Source organism: Phyllobates terribilis, unplaced genomic scaffold (assembly GCF_046119375.1).
Source record: "Phyllobates terribilis strain yellow unplaced genomic scaffold, ASM4611937v1 Scaffold_183__1_contigs__length_3771566, whole genome shotgun sequence".
Taxonomy (NCBI): domain Eukaryota; kingdom Metazoa; phylum Chordata; class Amphibia; order Anura; family Dendrobatidae; genus Phyllobates; species Phyllobates terribilis.
Window position 1 is genome coordinate 3,471,557 of NW_027362943.1, and position 22,401 is coordinate 3,493,957.

The following is a 22,401-nucleotide window of genomic DNA, read 5'->3' on the forward strand; positions in this document are numbered from 1 at the left end:
AGCATGCACACTGTCTCTGTGACGCAGATAAATGCGGATTGAAATCAATGGATTACTAAGGGTTGTGTAGATGAAATGATGCAATAATACAAAAAGGGGAACTCAATAGGAAACGATGTACAGTACAGACCAAAATTTTGGACACACCTTCTCATTTAAAGATTTTTCTGTATTTTCATGACTTTGAAAATTGTACATTCACACTGAAGGCATCAAAACTATGAATTAACACATGTGGAATTATATACTTAACAAAAAAGTGTGAAACAACTGAAAATATGTCTTATATCCTAGGTTCTTCAAAGTAGCCACCTTTTGCTTTGATGACTGCTTTGCACACTCTTGTCATTCTCTTGATGAGCTTCAAGAGGTAGTCACCGGAAATGGTTTTCAGTTCACAGGTGTGCCCTGTCAGGTTTAATAAGTGGGATTTCTTGCCTTATAAATGGGGTTGAGACCATCAGTTGTGTTGTGCAGAAGTCAGGTGGATACACAGCAGATAGTCCTACTGAATAGACTGTTAGAATTTGTATTATGGCAAGAAAAAATCAGCTAAGTAAAGAAAAACGAGTGGCCATCATTACTTTAAGAAATGAAGGTCAGTCAGTCCGAAAAATTGGGAAAACTTTGAAAGTGTCCCCAAGTGCAGTTGCAAAAACCATGAAGCGCTACAAAAAAACTGGCTCACATGTTGACCGCCCCAGGAAAGGAAGACCAAGAGTCACCTCTGCTTCTGAGTATAAGTTTATCCGATTCACCAGCCTCAGAAGTCGCAGGTTAACAGCAGCTCAGATTAGAGACCAGGTCAATGCCACACAGAGTTCTAGCAGCAGACACATCTCTACAACAACTGTTAAGAGGAGACTTTGTGCAGCAGGCCTTCATGGTAAAATAGCTGCTAGGAAACCACTGCTAAAGACAGGCAACAAGCAGAAGAGACTTGTTTGGGCTAAAGAACACAAGGAATGGACATTAGACCAGTGGAAATCTGTGCTTTGGTCTGATGAGTCCAAATTTGAGATCTTTGGTTCCAACCACCGTGTCTTTGTGCGACGCAGAAAAGGTGAACGGATGGACTCTACATGCCTGGTTCCCACCGTGAAGCATGGAGGAGGTGTGATGGTGTGGGGGTGCTTTGCTGGTGACACTGTTGGGGATTTATTCAAAATTGAAGGCATACTGAACCAGCATTGCTACCACAGCATTTTGCAACGGCATGCTATTCCATCCGGTTTGCGTTTAGTTGGACCATCATTTATTTTTCAACTGGACAATGACCCCAAACACACCTCCAGGCTGTGTAAGGGCTATTTGACCAAGAGGGAGAGTGATGGGGTGCTACGCCAGATGACCTGGCCTCCACAGTCACCAGACCTGAACCCAAGAGAGATCGTTTGGGGTGAGCTGGACCGCAGAGTGAAGGTAAAAGGGCCAATAAGTGCTAAGCATCTCTGGGAACTCCTTCAAGATTGTTGGAAGACCATTTCTGGTGACTACCTCTGGAAGCTCATCAAGAGAATGCCAAGAGTGTGCAAAGCAGTCATCAAAGCAAAAAGGTGGCTACTTAGAAGAACCTAGAATATAAGACATATTTTCAGTTGTTTCACACTTTTTTGTTAAGTATATAATTCCACATGTGTTAATTCATAGTTTTGATGCCTTCAGTGTAAATGTACAATTTTCATAGTCATGAAAATACAGAAAAATCTTTAAATGAGAAGGTGTGTCCAAACTTTTAGTCTGTACTGTAGGTATATAATGAATTATAGATTATGAAATGATGAGTTATGAATATATTAGAATAATTTAAGGGGGGCCGTGTTGCAGGGAAAATGATGCACAATGATACACTGAGGGGATTATATCTAATGAGAAACATAATGATGTGTAATAAATCACTTTGAAAATATGAAAAATAAAGAATAAATAAAGCTGCCTAGCCTCTTACTGGTGGAAAGTGAATACAATGATGAGTGTGGTGAAAGTGAAGATGCTAATTAAAGTTATATGAATGGACCGGCACCAGGGCCGGTGCCAGGAAAGAGTAGGATAGGATAAGAATGAAAAAATGATAATGCCCTTTAAAGTTATCTCCATGTAGTGGCATTACCATAGGTGCAAAAAAGTGACTAGTGCTGAAAATACAGCAAAAAACACATATGTGAAAATCAATAGGCATTTTAATAAAGTGACAAGTGCACAGGGATACTAAGATAAAGTGACAAGTGCACAGGGATACTAAGATAAAGTGACAAGTGCACAGGCATACTAAGATAAAGTGACATGTGCTGGAGAACAGCATATTAATATAAAATAATCAATATAGGGCAAGTGAGCACATAATTGCGGGTATATATGTATCTAATGGACATCATGATTAAAAATATATAAAAATTCATAGCAAGAGATCTAAGATAAACTAATGTTTACATGTCTAAGTCAGTAATATGTAAAAATTAATCATGCCCCCAAAAGGGGCAAGAAGGCCTGATATATTAGGCCTAAGATATTAGCAAGACATAATAAAATCATGATGATTCGAGGACAGAAGGTAGCTACCCGTCTAAAAGCTACCTATAAAATGCCCGTCTAAGTGAATTAATTAAGACAATAAGGAAACAATGAGATCAAATTATACATAAAGCGGGGCCCAACTTCTGGTTTCAACTGTATCTGTGTGAATAAAGTTCTATCTACAGTTGAAACCATAAGTTTCTATACACTATATAAAAAGACACATATGCATGTTTTTCTCAATATCTGATATGAAATCAGAATAAACCTTTCCCGTTTTAAGTCAATTAGGATTACCATAATTTATAATATTTGTCAAATGCCAGAATAATGAGGAAGCGAGAATGTTTTATGGCATTTTTATTACTTACTGCAAAGTTAATTAGAGACACATCTGTGGCTGTATTTTAATGCACACCTGAAACACACTGCTTCTTTGTGTAGCATCATGGGAAAGTCTAAAGAAATAAGCCAAGATATAAGGAAGAGAATTGTGGACTTGCACAAGTCTGGCTCATCCTTGGGTACAATTTCAAGATACCTCAAGGTGCCTCGTTCATCTGTACAAACAATTATACGCAAGTACAAACAAGATGGGAATGTCCAGCCATCATACCGCTCAGGAAGGAGACTGGTTCTGTGTCCCAGAGATGAACTTGCTTTGGTCCGACATGTGCATATCAACCCAAGGACAAAAGCAAAAGACCTTGTGAAGATGATGACGGAAGCTGGTAAGATTGTGTCAATATCCACAGTGAAATGAGTACTGTATCAACATGGGCTGAAAGGCCACTCTGCCAGGAAGAAGCCATTACTGCAAAAGAAACATAAAAGAGCCAGATTAATGTTTGCAAATCTGCACAGTAGCAAAGACCTTAAAGATGTCCAGTACTTTTTACTATGGCCCAAATATCCCCCAATGTATTTACCCTGTTCAGATAAGGGTTTTTGTAAATACCTTTCGTTGTCCTTTTGGCCGCTCTGGTGACCCCCGGCTGCAGCCGGCTCTGACATCCACTGATGTCACGTCAAATTCTGGCTGCAGCCGGGCGTGACTCAGTGCTGCGCTCCACAGTGAGTGATGGGCTGTGGGTGGGGTTACCCCGAGCGTCACACCCAGCATCCACCGCGCACTTTCCCTCTCCTCATTGGGAAAGCGTGCAGTGGATGCTGGGTGCGACTCGCAGGGTAACCCTGCCCACAGCCCGGCATCCACTGCGGGGACCTTGTCACTGATGTCTCACCTCACTTGACGTGACATCAGCAGAAGGAAGAGCCGGCTGCAGTTGGAGGTCACGTGATGCTTGAGAGTGGTCAGCGATAGCGCCGCTCACAGGTCAGAACGACAACGAAAAGTATTTACAAAAACCCTTATCTTAACAGGGTAAATACATTTGGGCCATAGTAAAAAGTACTGGACAACTCATTTAATTTTTGGAGACATGTCCTGTGGTCTGATGAAACTAAAATAGAACTTTTTGGGCTTAATGACCATCGTTACGTTTGGAGGAAAAGGGGAGAAGCTTGGAAGCATAAGAACACCATCCCAACTGTAAAACGGGGGTGGCAGCATCATGTTGTAGATTTTTTTTGCTGCAGGAGGGACTGGTGCACTTCACAAAATAGATGGTATCATGAGAAAAGAAGATTATGTGGCAATACTGAAGCAACATCTCAAGACATCAGCCAGGAAGTTAAAGCTTGGGCGGAAATGGGTCTTCCAAATGGACAATGACCCGAAGCATACTGCCAAAATGGTAAGAGAGTGGCTTAAGAATAACAAAGTCAATGTTTTGGAGTGGCCATCACAAAGCCCTGATCTCAATCCTATTTAAAATTTATGGGCAAAGCTGAAAAGGCAGGTGCGAGCAAGGCGACCTACAAACCAGGATCAGTTACATCAGTTTTGTTAGGAGGAATGGGCCCAAATTCCGACCAACTATTGTGAGAAGCTTGTGGAAGGATATTCCAAACGCTTGACATAAATCATTCAGTTTAAGGGCAATGGTACCAAATACTAATGAAATGTACTGTATGGAATCTTTTGACTTTGCAGTAAATAATAAAAATTCCTTAAACCATTCTCTCTCTCATTATTCTGGCATTTGGCAAATATTATAAATGATGGTAATCCTAATTGACCTAAAACGGGAAAGGTTTATTCTGATTTCATGTCAGATATTGAGAAAAACATGCAGATGTGTCTTTTTATATAGTGTATGTAAACTTCTGGTTTCAACTGTACTTGAACTTTATGTCCATATCTATATATACTGTATATAGTTGAATATTTATATATATATATATATATCTATGTGAGGACCCAGCATTTCTTCTTAATTCTGCCAAATGCAGTTAGTCAGTCGGCACAGGGACATGAGCTATTGTTGGTGACTCTAGTTGTAGATGTAAATAATTGTTGGAATCTTGAATGGCTGCTGTGTACAGATTATAGCGCCCCCTACAGCTTATTGTCCTGCTGTCATCGTGGAACAAAGGCACATGCTAACTGACAGATTGATCATTGTTAGTTTTGCTGTCTACCTATTGTATTAGTGAGTTCAAGGTTGTTCTGCAAATATTGAAGGACAAACTATGAACACTGGAGCAATGAGAGACGACCTTCTCCCAATCCAGTGGGAAAATACCTGAATATGAGGTGTGACCTAGAAAAGTAGGATCTGCCTCTTTTCCCACACACTCTACAGCAAGCCACCGACCAGCTGGAGGAACACAGATCTGCTCCACTGATCATCACTGACCCCTCAAAGACGCTGGAGAATCCAGGTTGAGACAATCAGGTCACCTGGCTATGTACCTCACTGCACTCACTCAGCTTCCTAAGCTTGCCGCTACCTCCTCCCTGGTTGCCGGCCAGAAGTTGGGATAGTCGGCCCTGGACGCTCCAAAGTCACAGCTGCTCAGAGCCAGCGGAAAGGTGAGATTATGTCATCTGCACAATCTTATGTACTTGCTGGGGCTGTACTGTATGTGACCGGCTGGTGTTGGTGCAATAAGTTATTGGCGCACTGTGTTACCCTCACCCTGTCTGGTCTGAGTAGTGTCCACGGGAAAGGAGAGCGGGCGTTCAGTGGGGTGAGCCGTGGTCCATATGGTTTTCTAAAGATGAGACCACCCACTGACCCTCATGTCTCCACACTATCTATTTATTATATTTCAAAATGTTTATGAATTTCTCTATAAAATGATCTATGACAATGATTATATAATGTACATTGTGGACCATTCAGCCTCAGATGCAGAGTGTGAACATTGCCAAAAATCTATATTGTACATTTAACTGAAATAAATGATAGAATTAATCAGAAATGTTAACCATTTAAACGGTTTTCGAAAAGTTCCGGATAAATATGAACAAAATGTAAATGTTCATTGATAAGACGTGAATTCAGCGGGTCGGTCCTGAGGGAATTTACATCCCAGGTAGGAATTCAGGGGATCTGGGAAGAGATTTCGCACCATATGAACAACACTGGATGGATGGGCCCAGATAACCCGGCACCCAGGCTGGAAAAGATCCATACGCCGGTTTTCTTCGATTCCTATATGAAAGAAATAAAAACAAATATTTTCTAACGCTTTTCTATTTTTTTTTTTATAATTATTTGATATTAACCCCTTTACCACTTTGGGCTTCTCCATTTCGTTTTTTGCTCCCTTTCTCTCCAGAGCCATAAATGTTTTATTGTTCCGTCAATGGCCATGTGAGGGCTTGTTTTTTGCAAGACGAGTTGTACTTTTGAACAACACCATTGTGTACTGGAAAACAGGAAAATAATTCAAAGTGTGGTGAAATTGCAAAAAAAGTGCAATTTCACAATTGTGACTCACCGGCGCCTGCGCACAAGTTTCCTGCTCCACCTGGCTACACAGATGGCAGGAAGAAGAGCGCCGTCCATACAGGGCAAATTGCGCAGGCGCGGGATCCGGCCGGGAACTGCACGTCACAGGCCCCTGTGACGAGCAGGGGAGGAGGGGGGATAAGGAAAGGAAGCTAATAGGCGTGAAGCTTGCCAAAACTAATTTAATAAAAAGCTATTACACAGCAAGTAGACCTCTAATATGGGACATACAGGTGAGTATAGATTCATACTTCTATCACCTGGATCCCAATATTAGAGGTCAGATAGGTCCCAGGGGTGACAAATTCCCTGTAACATGTTAACAGCCATGGATGGATCGCAACTGCACCTGTGGCTGTTAGGGGCACGTGACAGCTGTACTGATCAGCTGTCATGTCCCTGGAAAGGTGCGGTGTCATCGCCGGAGTCCATACGCCTCGTACACATGCGCGGCTCTGCTCCGTAACCTAATACACGTGTGGCTCCGCTCCGTAAACCTTGTACACGCGCGGCTCTGCTCCGTACATTTCGTACACGCGCTGCTCCGCCCCGTACACCTCATACACGCGGCTCCGCTCCGTACACCTCGTACACACGCGGCTGGGCTCCGTACATCTCGTACACTAGCAGCTCCGTTCCGTACGCCTCGTACACGCGCGGCTCCGCACGCCTCGTACACGTGCGGCTGCGCTCCGTACGCCTTGTGCACGCGCGGCTGCGCTCCGTACGCCTCGTGCATGCGCGGCTGCGCTCCGTACGCCTCGTGCACGCGCGGCTGCGCTCCGTACGCCTCGTGCACGCGCGGCTCCGCTCCGTACGCCTCGTACACGCGCGGCTCCGCACGCCTCGGACACACGCGGCTGCGCTCCGTACGCCTCGTGCACGCGCGGCTGCGCTCCATACGCCTCGTGCACGCGCGGCTCCGCACGCCTCGGACACACGCGGCTGCGCTCCGTACGCCTCGTGCACGCGCGGCTCCGCTCTGTACGCCTCGTACACGCGCGGCTCCGCACGCCTCGGACACACGCGGCTGCGCTCCGTACGCCTCGTGCACGCGCGGCTGCGCTCCGTACGCCTCGTGCACGCGCGGCTGCGCTCCGTACGCCTCGTGCACGCGCGGCTGCGCTCCGTACGCCTCGTGCACGCGCGGCTCCGCTCCGTACGCCCCGTACACGCGCGGCTCCGCACGCCTCGTACACGCGCGGCTCCGCTCCGTACGCCTCGTACACGCGCGGCTCCGCTCCGTACGCCTCGTACACGCGCGGCTCCGCTCCGTACGCCTCGTACACGCGCGGCTCCGCTCCGTACGCCTCGTACACGCGCGGCTCCGCTCCGTACGCCACGTACACGAGCGGCTCCGCTCCGTACGCCTCGTACAAGCGCGGTTCCGCTCCGTACACCTCGTACACACGCGGCTCTGCTCCGTACACCTCGTACACACGCGGCTCTGCTCCGTACACCTCCTACACACGCGGCTCTGCTACATCCACACTGTAAACCCCTCCTGACCCCACACATAAACTTCAGCTCATCCAGCACCATGACAACCATCACAGCAGAGTCCTGCATCCACTGAGGCCCCTGATCATGTGACCCCTGACTCCTCCCCTCCTGTGACCTCATCACAGCTCCTGTGCGCACAGAGCAGCCATATATGTGGTGGCGGCTCTGCAGGTGGAGGAATGTGGAGACCCCCCATTACTGGGCGCAGGGGGCATTAACCCCTTCAGCACGGAGACTCTTTTGGGGTCTTGTGTTGCCCCTTTATAAGAATCATAAGGTTTTTGTTCTGTTTCCTGTAATAGATACATACGACCCAACTATGGAGACAGGAAGGGAGGAAACGTATTGTTCTCATAGTACAGGACCCCTTTACTGCCCCACAGTGTAATGCCCCCATTATGCCCCTTATGCAGCATGTATGATGCCCCCACACAGTGTAATGCCCCCATTATGCCCCTTATACAGGATGTATGATGCCCCCACACAGTGTAATGCCCCCATTATGCCCCTTATGCAGGATGTATGATGCCCCCACACAGTGTAATGCCCCCATTATGCCCCTTATGCAGGATGTATGATGCCCCCACGCAGTGTAATGTCCCCATTATGCCCCTTATACAGGATGTATGATGCCCCCACACAGTGTAATGCCCCTTATGCAGTATGTATGATGCCCCCCACACTGTGTAATGCCCCCATTATGCCCCTTATGCAGGATGTATGATGCCCCCACACAGTGTAATGACCCCATTATGCCCCTTGTGCAGGATGTATGATGCCCCCACACAGTGTAATGACCCCATTATGCCCCTTGTGCAGGATGTATGATGCCCCCACACAGTGTAATGCCCCCATTATGCCCCTTATGCAGGATGTATGATGCCTCCACACAGTGTAATGCCCCCATTATGCCCCTTATACAGGATGTATGATGCCCCCACACAGTTTAATGCCCCCATTATGCCCCTTATGCAGGATGTATGATGCCCCCCACACAGTGTACTGCCCCCATTATGCACCTTATGCAGGATGTATGATGCCCCCACAGTGTAATGCCCCCATTATGCCCCGTATGCAGGATGTATGATGCCCCCACACAGTGTAATGCCCCCATTATGCCCCTTATGCAGTATGTATGATGCCCCCACACAGTGTAATGCCCCCATTATGCCCCTTATGCAGTATGTATGATGCCCCCACACAGTGTAATGCCCCCATTATGCCCCTTATGCAGGATGTATGATGCCCCCACACAGTGTAATGCCCCCATTATGCCCCTTATACAGGATGTATGATGCCCCCACACAGTATAATGCCCCCATTATGCCCCCTGTGCAGTATGTATGATGCCCCACACATTGTAATGCATTATGCCCCTTATGTAGTATGTATGATGCCCCCACACAGTGTAATGCCCCCATTATGCCCCTTATGTAGTATGTATGATGCCCCACACAGTGTAATGCCCCCATTATGCCCCTTATGCAGTACGTATGATGCCCCCCACACAGTGTAATGCCCCCATTATGCCCCTTGTGCAGTATGTATGATGCCCCCCACACAGTGTAATGCCCCCATTATGCCCCTTATGCAGTATGTATGATGCCCCACACATTGTAATGCCCCTATTATGCCCCTTATGTAGTATGTGTAATGCCCCCATTATGCCCCTTATGTAGTATGTATGATGCCCCCACACAGTGTAATGCCCCGATTATGCCCCTTATGTAGTACGTATGATGCCCCCCACACAGTGTAATGCCCCCATTATGTCCCTTATTTAGTATGTATGATGCCCCCACACAGTGTAATGTTCTCCCAGTACCTCCTGAGGTCCTGCAGTTGGAATAATCCCTCTGGAGTTGGTTTTCCCTTTGGCTGCTCCCCTACATGTAGACCCTCGAGCATGTATACATGCATGTAGGGGAGCAGGCCTCACTAGATATCGAGGCTTTGTACAGTAATATACCGCATGATGATGGTATCAGAGGAGTAAGACGTTTATTGAAATCGAGATCAATAGAGTGTAGCAGACATAATGACTTCATGGAGGATCTTCTAAAATTAACTTTTACTCATAACTTATTTATTTTTGACAGCAAGTACTTCCACCAGCTCAGTGGTACTGCGATGGGGAGCCCTTGTGCCCCCTCGTATGCTAACCTATTCCTTGGCTGGTGGGAGGAATCCACAATATTCAGGGATGATCATAAGTGATGGCATTCATATATTGGGGTATTGTACAAATATATAGACTACATTTTAATCATCTGGTCAGGGACGAGTGAACAATCTTTTGAATTTGTCAGAGAACTGAACATCAATAGAGTCGGCCTGAGATTTACATCGGAGTTTAATTATAACCAGTTGACTTTCCTGGATGTACTAATCTAGATAGAACGGGATGGGACCCTAGGAACACTCATCTACCATAAACCTACAAGCACTAATAAACTATTGAAGTGGAATAGCCACCACCCCATCCCCATAAAAAGAGGAATACCCAAGGGTCAATTTTTATGGTTGAGAAGGTACTGCCATAATGTCACAGATTTTAATATACTGGCAATAGACCTGAACACCAGATTAAGGGATTATAGGGTACTCATGGTACATTTTGGATTCCACATCATCGTTTGCAGAAAAATGGGAGAAACAGACTCCTCCATACCTAACCAAGAGACCAAGAAAAAGATGGGGTAGCACGAGTAAGAAAAACTTATGACAATCAGAGTGACCTGGGATATACTTGTGGCCGACCCAGCTCGGAGGGTGCTGTGTGATCTACTCCCACAATAACTTTCAGAAAGGGTTGGTCAATTAGGGACCGTTTAGTGCATAGTTTCTACCAAAAAACTGCACCCAAGGGGACTTGGCTAGATAGAAGAATCTGTGGTTTCTTTAGATGTGGAGAATGTTGTACATGTAATTGGATGAGACCATGTAAATCTTTCTCGAGTTCCTCCACGAGTAAAAACTTTTTTCAGAGGGGTTATTCCAACTGTAAAACCTCAGGACTTGTATATATGGCCACATGCACCTGCCCCCTAGATTATGTAGGTAACATGTAAGCAAATAAGAAGAAAGGGTAGCACTCACCGGTCCGTAAAACGTACTTCTTTATTGTATGACATCGGTACACTATTCCTGGACCAATTGTCTTCCCCGTACAAAGTTGCCGGTTCTTGTTTTATTTTTTGTGTTTGGACAGATTATGTAGGCAAGACCAAGAGGGAGTCTAGGAGGAGGGTGGGGGGCATTTGGGTGACATATGCCATGGTCAGGACACCCGATTAGCGAGACACATGAATAGTGTACATCGAGGTGAAACCAGAGACATCTCCTTTTGTTTCATTGATGTGGTTAAACCCAATGTGATAGGAGGTGATCACAATAGATATATCCTCAAAAAGGAAAGTGAGTGGATTTCCAGACTGGATTGACTAGACCCTAAGGGACTGAATGAGCCAATTTCCTATGCTTGTTTTGTGTGAATACAGCCCCATTCCGGATTACATTTTGGATTTTATACTCTATTCATTGCTACTCAGTTCCCAGTGATTGGAGTTCACATATTATTGTACGTCATCGAGATATCTGAGCTTCTATATCAGAATTATTTCTTATCAGTTATATCCTACATATACTATTTAGTAACTAGCAAATGTGATGATCCTTGTGTATCTCTAATTATGCAATGGGGGTCTAATGTGATCATTTAGGAATATACTGTGGGCCATCATCCCATATTTTATGTAGTGATAAAGTAGATCTACGTGCCTATTGCATGATGGGAGGATGTGAAATACTTGTTTTTAGTCTCCCATGACGCTGATCTCAGAGATAGGACTTTTCTATGTTGGTGGTATGCAATCCAAAACCATTATGCGATCCGGCGTGGAACGCATGCTTCCGGACATGCGCATTCGCAGATAGGAGACCGTGATGCACTCCAGCATGGAACGCACATGTCCGGTCACATTTGAGCTTTCTTCCGGCCTGTTGTTTTGTGCTGAATTGTGGGGAATACTTGAGAATTTATTTTTGTTCCATCTGTCTTTAGTTGATCCCACTGATACATCAGATAAGTCCTCAGAGAATTATAATTAGAGGAACCCATGGACACATTAGGATTTGTGAAGCTGACCTCCGCTCTCCTCTATTTCCTTTGAATTTATTGTGCGACCTGTATTTCAGAACAGTAGCTCTTGGTTTTTCATTTCCATGTGTAAATTGAATTTGACTCGTCTTTGATATCTCTTTCAAACTTAGTTTTTTCGATGTCTGAGATCCATCCTCCAGACTTTGTAAATTCTTTTACATATTTTGTTTGAGTTTTGTATCCAAAAAGGCGGAAAACTTTCACCTAGTTTTTTTTTCAAGAAACAAATATCAAACGCATTGTGACTTGGTTATCCTTCATAAATTTATCTTTATTAAGTTTTGAAAAGGAAATACAAATACAAACACCAGGTACTAGTTGTGCAACAAGTAGTAGGTCAAACATGACCACATAACCATAACAATAACCAGTATTTCCAAAACATTTGAAAACAAAATGAAAGAAGTTAACACAATCCAAAGTAGAGTCGCTGGTAGAACATTGGTTCAATGTGTTTTAGGATATACCAGCGTGGTGACTCTGACTTAAACATTAAGTCATTACATATTCATGTTGGTTAACAAATAAGGGTTATAAAAGAAAAAACGAGTAGTTAAAACCAAAAACACAAATATACACAAAGACAAAGGGAAGTGGGGGAAGGGATGTATGGGTAAAAGGGTTAGGGTAACGTCAGAGAGGCTCCTGAAGTATAGACTTTACCTTGACCTCATAGGGGAAAGTTATCAGCGGAAGATTTAAACTCCAGTAGGACCATGTTTTATAAAATTTATCATGGGAGTTATTGATCGTGTAGGTGAGCTCCTCCCTTAACATAATCTCATTTATTTTGGAGAACCATAGTGAGATTGTCGGGATAGTGTTACTTTTCCATAGCGAGGGAATACATGCTCTAGCAGACGTGATCAAGAGTCTCAGTATCGAGTTTTTATAGGTTTTTAAAGGGATGTTGCTGTGATGGAGAAGGACAAAAGCTGGGTCATGTCTTGCTCCATCCACCAACGTCATGTTACAACACAGACTGTCCAGGAGTTTGCGGAACCTCATCAGGAGAATTCCCAGGCGTTGTAGGAAGGTCATACAGGCACGTGGAGGCCACACACAATACTGAGCCTCATTTTGACTTGTTTTAAGGACATTACATCAAAGTTGGATCAGCCTGTAGTGTGTTTTTCCACTTTTAATTTTGGGGGTGACTCCAAATCCAGGTCTCCATTGGTTAATAAATTTGATTTCCATTGATGATTTTTGTGTGATTTTGTTGTCAGCACATTCAACTTTGTACAGAATAAAGTATTCAATGAGAATATTTCATTCATTCAGATCTAGGATGTGTTATTTGAGTGTTCCCTTTATTTTTTTGAGCAGTGCATTTAATAGAATGTATAGTGAGTAAACTATAATATGTGGGATGCACGTCAGAGTCGCTAAAAAAAATGTATTAGAAGACATTTATCTGATGCAATCAATCCCACAACATTAAACGTCTGTGGTTTCAAGACGCTTCACCATGACATATGATTCAAGCCGTGTTAGTTTCCTTGATACCATGGTGATCAAGGATACACAGGGCCACCTAACTGACCACTATTCCAAGCCCACCGATCTCAATGGCCTATTACACTTTTCTAGCAATCATCCAAGGTCGATGAAGAAATCTATACCTACATCACGATTTCAGAGGGTCAAACGGATTGTGTCCAGTGAAACTATCCGCAATCAGAGGTTACAAGAAATGTCGACCAAATTCACTGAACGAGGCTATCCACCTAGCTTCTTGCATCCCCAGGCGTCGAATTCCAGAACTGATCGTCCAAACAGGACAGAAGGACAGAATCCCCTTTGTTCACACGTAACACCCCTTCGCCTACATCTTACATAAAACCATTAGGAAACACAGGAACATCTTACAAACCGGTTATTCCACGATCCCTGCGTTCCAACAACCCTTCCTACCGTGTTTTAAGAGAGCAACCAATATTAGAGACTCTCTGGTATGTGCCGATTTGGGTGCAGCGTACCTAGGTCCTAAACAATGTTTTTTGCAGAATCCCAAAATGGGCACATTCCCATGTCTCCAATGTCGTCAATGCAACAATGTCCTCAGGGGTAGCATTGTTCATCACCCACAAACTGGCAAAATATACAACATCAAAGGGTACTTTACATGTGACAGTTCATATGTGGTATATCTTATTAAATGTGCATTCGGCCGAATCTATGTGGGGGAGACGGCACAGCCCATAATGGATAGGATTTCAAAGCACAAGTCCACAATTTGGTGCAAAAACCTAATGTTACCCATTCCCCAACAGTTTATCACGGCAGGACATAGTATTTCTCAATTCAAATACCAGTTATTGGAACAAGTTTTGACACCACGTCGGGGAAGCGACCGAGTGAGCCTTCTCAAACGTAGATAAGCCTACTAGATTCATGAATTACAGTTCTTAGAGTCGAAAGGCCTTAATAGGGACTATGAACTACTGGCTTTTTATATAAGGTTTTTTTATGATTGGAGTTTGGTTCTCATTGAACAATTGGTATAGAGAAACTTGTCACCCAGGGATCTTATGTGACCCTATGTTGAAATGTATTTGACATTTGGAAATGTGGTCTTCAATTTGAATAGGTCAATAATATACATGTTTTGATCTCCATATCCTACTCATATATTGTATCCTTTATTGCAGATTATTCCTCTCTGGCACACTCTTGTCCCCTCTCCTGGATCCTTCTCCACTCCAACAAAGGCTCTGCCTCATGCCCATTGGGTCTTATGCTCTATACTGGTGGAACCCACATTCTCTCTCCCTGGCACTCAAACTTCCGGCTCACTGGAACGCATTTACACCAGCCTGCGGAACGCACAGCTTCCTGGGAGCAACGCGTCACTTCCGGTGACGTCACACGTGCACTTCCGAAGTGCACACTACACAGCACTGCGGGATTGGTGGCAATTGGTCAGCTGATACCATCCTGCCCCTGACAACGCTCACAGCACCAGGAACTAGCGGTGGACACCGCGTTCCTCTAAGCCACTACGTGCAGTACCACCTTATAACCAGGAACTAGGGGTCACAGGTATGCTACGTCCAGCTCTATTCGGTCTATCTCTGCCTCCACAGTCCCTCTCAGCTGATAACTCTGAGTCTGCCACTCTCTGCTCTTTTCTGCAGACCCAAGTAACCAGTGTCACCATATCTCCACACTTTTGAATTCCTACCTTTGAATACCATCCAGGAGGCTAGTAGGTGTCGCCTCTCTTCAATTTGTATATATACTTGCTCTATACTATGATGTTGTATCCGCATTAATGGGGTTTGACGAAATATTATACACTGTTTAAGAGGGGTTTGGGAGAAATTGTTAATATTTTCTCAATATTTCCCTGACAGTGCGTCTATGAGAAACGTATTCAGCTGCAGACTCCAAGGAAGAAACTGCTTGTTGTCTGTGGCCTAAAATATAAAGGTTTTATTACTAGATATAAAGAAGAAAACTAAATACTGTAAAATAATAAATCTCCTTATATGTTTCCTCTCATTATCTCCAATAGTTGTATTATTACACAGGATTTTTATAATGTTCCATCAGCTTATCTTTTTCTCCTTCAGGTCTCTACAATATCGGATCCTCTCAGTGAAGATCTTCTATATAAGAAAATTTTTCTGATTTACCCATCAAAGATGGATATGGACAGAGACAAGATGGCGGAGAGGATATTACACCTCACCCTAGAGATCCTCTTCCGGCTTACTGGAGAGGTGAGAGATTCTGATGACGTCACATTACATCATTCTTATCTATGGAAATAACAGATGGACAGAACTGGAGAGGTGAGAACTCTGGAAATGTCTGGAGTGAGATTTATTACTGTGTCTCTCCATAACCAGAGATTAATCACGGGGCCTCCACCTCACCCCCTGATACATGAGGACATCAATGACCAGATCCTAGAACTCGCCTACAAGATGATTGAGCTGCTGACTGGAGAGGTGACACTGCTGGGAATGATGGGACATTATACAGTAACACTATGAAGGGATCGGGGAGATGACGGTATCATTGTGTGTGTCAGGTTCCTATAAGGTGTCAGGATGTCGCCGTCTATTTTTCCATGGAGGAGTGGGAGTATTTAGAAGGACGCAAAGATCTATACAAGAACGTCATGATGGAGGTTCCCCAGCCCCTCACATCACCAGGTAATAGACAGGACTAAATACACACGGCCTATAATTATCTGTATGTAAAGAATGAATTCAGTCCCTGTATGTGTTTCCTCCAGATCTATCCAGTAAGAGGACAACACCAGAGAGATGTCACCGTCCTCTTCTTCCACAGGACTGTAAACAAGAAGATCCCAATGTTCCTCAGGATCATCAGGTAGATGGAGAGAAGGAGTCATGAGATCTCCCCTATGATGTGTAGACGGCTGTAAAGGTTTTGTATTTTTGGATTCAGTCTTGTTTTATCCATCATTATTATGTTTTATATTTGTGTAATGAGAACGGTGGAGATGGCAGGATTACAGCCAATCATAGATGTGACTTCTCCATCTGTCTGTGACTTTTACAATATTTGTTTCAGGGTGAAGATCTGACCCATAGTAATACTACAGAGACATATGTGAGGGATGATGAGCGGTGTAAAGAGGAGATTCCTACATATGACTACCCAGGTGAGTAGTAATCACTGAATACTGAGAAGTCACAGATTCTTCTCAGTCACCGGCTGTGGCTGCTTTATCGTTTGTGTAGTCCGGCTGTATCACAATCTTGTGATCACCATTTTGCCGCTAGACCACAACATTCTCCTCCGTCCGAAAATGTTCAGATTACTTTGGGAAATTGTGAAAGCCCTTTTCTATAGAACTTACAACCTGGAGGATCCACCTACCCTCTGGGATTAGATGATGCTGACCGTTACCTGCCCAGGTCTGTAAACTACAAAGCCAAATGACAGCGTACGTAGAATGTGCAGATGATCAGGCCCCATTTTTCAAATCTGACAGATGTCACTTTATGTGGTGATAACTTTGAAATTTTTCACAAAGGATAATAAGAAACAAATGGACCTTACAAATTATTTTCCAACTTCTTTTGAATTTGACAATACCCTATATACAGCTGTACACTACTGTCTGGGCACATGGCAGGTTAAGAAGGGAAGGAGCGACATTTAGCTATTAGGAATGCAGATTTTGCTGGAATAGTTTGCAGACACAATGTATTGGGGGCACTGTTCATGGTCACATGGAAGCTGAAAAGATGGCTACCATGAACAGGCTTGCCTTAACTACCCCATTTACATATTTCACAAATTACTTTCCTCATCACCCTTTAACCTCTCTACATGGATCTGGACTTACACAGAGACCCCTAGGCTTGGGCCACGGTGTTACCTGCTGTTCTGTGGAGTGACATGGGAAGAAGAATAGTCAGATAGCCGGGTCAGAACAGGAGGGCAGAGAAAATACAAAATCAGAAGACACAAGAGTAGTCAGTAAACGGGCCGAGGTCACAACAGGAAACAAATACACAAGCCGGGAGCTGAGCACAGAGGACTGGACCAGAGGAGAACAAGGCTGTATCTGGCAGCTTCCGGCAATATGCTTCCAGCTTTAGTAGGGTGTGGTGCTTTCCAAATGGCTGAAGTAGGGAGCAGATTATTCCAGCTGGACAGCACACACACCCATACTGCAAAACTGGATGGTACTACTGGTCCCTGCAACCCTAATCTTAGTGGCTGCGCAGAGCCTGCGCCTCGCAGAGCTTCTGGTTCTGACGTCTCTTCCATCACCAGCGCCGCCTGCAGAATGAATAAGGCGGCTTCTGGTGTCAAAAGTAGACCTCACACAAGTCGAAGCAGGAGGAGAAGTAGACGTCCCAGAGGAGTTGGGACACACCTTTTGCAGAAGCAGTAGAAATCCCCATAAAGTGACTCCATTTTGGAAATTATAACCCTCAGTGAATTAATTTATAGGAGAAGTGACTATTTTGACTCTACAGTCACTCTCCAGAAATTAGCACGCAGTGGATGTTGGAGAGTGAAAATTGCAAATATGCTATTTTATTACCCAACACATAGTGCCCAGATTGTGCTCCAGGAGACACACACCGTAAATTAAGTGGGTTCTTCTCATTATAGTAATACCAAATACATGGATGCTGAATGTGACTTAGGCACATAAACTACTGCAAAGCTCAGAAGTGAGGGGGAGATCTGACTTTGGGAGAGTGGATATTGCTGGATTGGTTTATGGAAGCCATGTTGCTTTTCAAGAGCCTTTGAGCCACTAGTAATATGGAAACCTGTGTTTTTCCATTGACAGATGATGGATCTGAGTGGGGATTTGTTTTTTGTCAAATAAGTAGAAGTTTCTATTGGTATTATTTTCGCCTACATAACATTGTTTGGTGGCTTTTTATTCCATATTTTGGAGGCAGAATGAAAAAACAGTGGAACTCGCTCTACTGATCCATCCTATGAAGTTTCCTATTAGACAGTCATTGTCCTGGTGAATAAGTGAATTTTTTTTTATATAACTTGCCTTTTTTATGGAGAGTTTAAGTAGAAATGTTCAAAAATATAAAATTCAAGGATTTTTTATTAAAAATAATAATTGGTTTTATTCTTGGCAGATGTCTGTACCAGGAGATCAGAGGGACAGCTGACATTTTCAGTTTTCAAATCAGATAATTTTCAGATCCAACAGGATATAATTGAAATGAATGACATTTCTCCAGATTTACCATCATCCCTTCACAGCAAAGATCTGTCATCTGATCCTTTGATACAGGTCCTGTCTTCTGATTCATTACCGACTACTAAGGAAAATCAAAGTCACAAAACAAGCATTAAAAAACAAACTGCTTCTAAAGCAAAGAAGCCATTTTCACGTTCAGAATATAGAAATAGTTTTCCTCTCAAAAAGTCTTTTCTTAAACCTCAAAAAATTCACACAGAGAAGAATAGATTTTCTTGTTCCAAGTGTGGGAGATGTTTTAATCAGAAATCAGATCTTGTTAGGCACCAGAGAACTCACACAGGGGAGAAGCCTTTTTCCTGTTCAGAATGTGGTAAATGTTTTACAGAGAAATCAAATCTTATCGCACATCAGAGAATTCACACAGGGGAGAAGCCATTTTCCTGTTCAGAATGTGGTAAATGTTTTACAGAGAAATCAAATCTTATCGCACATCAGAGAACTCACACAGGGGAGAAGCCATTTTCCTGTTCAGAATGTGGAAAATGTTTTAACCAGAAATCAAATCTTAATATACATCAGAGAACTCACACAGGGGAGATGCCTTTTCCATGTTCAGAATGTGGAAAATGTTTTAACCAGAAATCTAGTTTTCTTAAGCACCAGAGAAACCACACAGAGGAGAAGCCTTTTTCATGTTCAGATTGTGGGAAATGTTTTGTACAGAAATCATATCTTAGTATACATCAGAGAACTCACACAGGGGAGAAGCCATTTTCCTGTTCAGAATGTGGGAAATATTTTACAGAGAAATCAACTCTTATCAACCATCAGAGAACTCACACAGGAGAGAAGCCATTTTCCTGTTCAGAATGTGAGAAATGTTTTTCAGAGAAATCAAATCTTATTGTACATCAGAGAACTCACACAGGGGAGAAGCCATTTTCATGTTCAGAATGTGGGAAATCTTTTGCAAAGAAATCAAATCTTACCAAACATCAGAGAACTCACACAGGGGAGAAGCCTTTTTCATGTTCAGATTGTGGAAAATGTTTTGGACACAAATCATATCTTAATAAACATCAGAGAACTCACAAAGGGGAGAAGCCATTTTCCTGTACAGAATGTGGGAAATATTTTACAGAGAAATCAACTCTTATCAACCATCAGAGAACTCGCACAGGAGAAAAGCCATTTTCCTGTTCAGAATGTGGGAAATGTTTTACAGAGAAATCAACTCTTACCAAACATCACAAAACTCACACAGGGGAGAAGCCTTTTTCATGTTCAGAATGTGGGAAATGTTTTACAGAGAAATCAAGTCTTATCAAACATCAGAGAACTCACACAGGAGAGAAGCCTTTTTCTTGTTCAGAATGTGGGAAATGTTTTAACCAGAAATCAGATATTGATAAGCACCAGAGAACTCATACAGGGGAGAAGCCTTTTTCATGTTCAAAATGTGGGAAATGTTTTAACCAGAAAGCGCATCTTGATAGCCACCAGAGAACCCACACAGGGGAGAATGCCGCAACTACACCCAACTAGTGTCTGTAGAAACTAGAAAAAAAACCTAGCTGCACAACTAAAAATGCCACCACACACCTAACTAACTAATAAGCTGTTGAGGAGTTTCTCATACCTCCTGAGGAACCAGAGAGGAGGCTGCAAAACACTCTCAACAAGGGGAAAGGAAAGTATGAAGTAAAATATGAAAACTCTGAATGAGAAACAAAAACACATTCATATAGGGCAAAGAAGGCAAGCTAAGGAGAACCAAAAATAAAAGGAACAAGTATAATCTCCCAGAAACTCATCACTGTTAGAATTAAAAGGTACTGGGAGGGAAAGCAAACTGACCGGGAGGATAGTTTCACCTTTGTGGTGAAACTTACAAAATTTATCCTCACCAACTGTGTACGTAAAACCCATCCATTTATAATGACCACGGACAAGATAAAGATTCCCAACTCACATCAGGACCACAAGATCCCAGGGACTTTCAGCTGCATCACAACTAATGTAATGTACTTAATTATATGTAGCAAATGTCCAACTGGGGGTCTGTATGTAGGGGAGACCAGGCAAAAACTTAAAACAAGGATGAATTCTCATCACCACCCAAAAAAAGAAAAAAAGAATAGATCTACTTGTGTCCACACATATTTACCGCCACAACTGCTTATCCCTTTCCGAAACTGATAGTTCTGCTTCACGTCACTTGTCTTATCTATTGCATTATTCCTGTGCCCTGTTGTGTATAAATATGTGACTCTTCAGATTTTGTGTTATACTATGCCTGATGAAAGACCTGAGTAGTCTAGAAAGCTTACTGACTAATGGCTAACTGAAAAGATGGTATCCTCCACTGAGGACTTTCAAATTTTAAAGTTTTTCTCCAAACAGCAATTTTAAGATCTCTCCACAGGTGTTCAATGGGATTTAGATCCGGATTCATTGCTAGTCAGAACTGTCCAGCACTTTGTTTCCATCCATTTTCTGGGTGCTTCTTGAAGTATGTTTGGGGTCATTGTCATGCTGGAAGACCCATGACCTAGCACGCAAACCCAACTTTCTGACACTAGGCACTACATTGTGCCCCAAAATCCTTTGCTAATCTTCAGATTTCATGATTCCTTGCACACAGTCAAGGTACCTGACCTGAGGCAGCAAAACAACCCCAAAACCTCTTTGAAGCTCCACCATATTTGACTGTATGTGTTTGTAAATTTATTGATTATGTTGCACATTGGACAGAGGAACATCCGGATCTCAAAAGATGGACTTATAACCTTGAAATTATTGATATTTTTCAACAATTTTGGTTCTCAAGTCCTCAGACAGTTCTCTTCTCCTTTTTCTGTTTTCTCCATGCTTAGTGTGCCACACATATGCACACAATGCAAAGATTGAATCAACTTCTCCCTTTTTTATCTGGTTTTAGTTGTGATTTTCTTATTGCCCACACCTGTTACTTGCCACAATTGCGTTTGAACAAGCTTCACATGCTTGAAACAGAGTTGTTTACCCACAATTTTGGCAAGGTGTCAATAATTTTGTCCGACCTATTTTATGTGGTTTTGTGTGAAATTATGTTCAATTTGCCTTTTTTTTCTCTGTTTTCTTGTGCTGTTTCAATAACCGCAAAGGAAATAAACGTGTATAATAAAACATGTAATTGCAATAATTTTCTGGGAGAATTACTTCATTTTCTGGCACAATTTCAAGGGATCCAACACTTTTGACCATGACTTGTTTTTTTGCCTTTTCAATTTGTTGCAGCATATCATCCTCTTCATGTTTAGCTATATTAGGAGGCTTGTAGCAAAGTCCAGTTAGCAGCTTTCCATTATTGCCATTTCCATGTACATTACCCATACTGACTTTACATCAGGGATGTAAAGCTCAAAACATGTAGAGGGCCAAAATGAAAAACTTGGACAAAGTTGTGGACCAACCAGTATACAGTATAATGGGCCCCACATAGTCCTCCATACAGAATAATGGGCCCCACAAAGTCCTCCATTCAGTATGATTGGCCCCACAAAGCTTTCCATACAGTAAAATGGATCCCACAAAGTCCTCCATGCAGAATAATGGCCCCACATAGGTGTGGTGGTTCTGGTGTCGTGGGTCAAATATAATCACCAAGAGTTGGGCATGTGTGCTGTACATTGTCGAAACTGCCC

The 22,401-nt window shown here is 43.1% G+C and overlaps 1 protein-coding gene across 3 annotated transcripts in view; it reads left to right on the forward strand.

Moving 5' to 3' along the window:
* LOC141212753 (uncharacterized) overlaps positions 1-21,899 on the forward strand; it is a 229,092-nt gene extending 207,193 nt beyond the window's left edge. Inside the window, exons 1-9 of one of the 3 annotated variants that reach the window (XM_073665067.1) lie at positions 14,673-15,087; positions 15,183-15,253; positions 15,402-15,455; positions 15,621-15,770; positions 15,900-16,001; positions 16,085-16,208; positions 16,292-16,389; positions 16,594-16,684; positions 18,648-21,899. In XM_073665067.1, the coding sequence (XP_073521168.1) occupies positions 15,693-15,770; positions 15,900-16,001; positions 16,085-16,208; positions 16,292-16,389; positions 16,594-16,684; positions 18,648-20,260 (2,106 nt within the window). In that variant the 5' untranslated portion in view covers positions 14,673-15,087; positions 15,183-15,253; positions 15,402-15,455; positions 15,621-15,692 and the 3' untranslated portion in view covers positions 20,261-21,899. Of the gene's footprint in view, positions 1-14,672; positions 15,088-15,182; positions 15,254-15,401; positions 15,456-15,620; positions 15,771-15,899; positions 16,002-16,084; positions 16,209-16,291; positions 16,390-16,593; positions 16,685-18,647 lie in introns of those variants that run through there. The other 2 variants (XM_073665065.1, XM_073665064.1) reach the window with 2 other exon arrangements.
* The last annotated feature ends 502 nt before the right edge of the window (positions 21,900-22,401 follow it).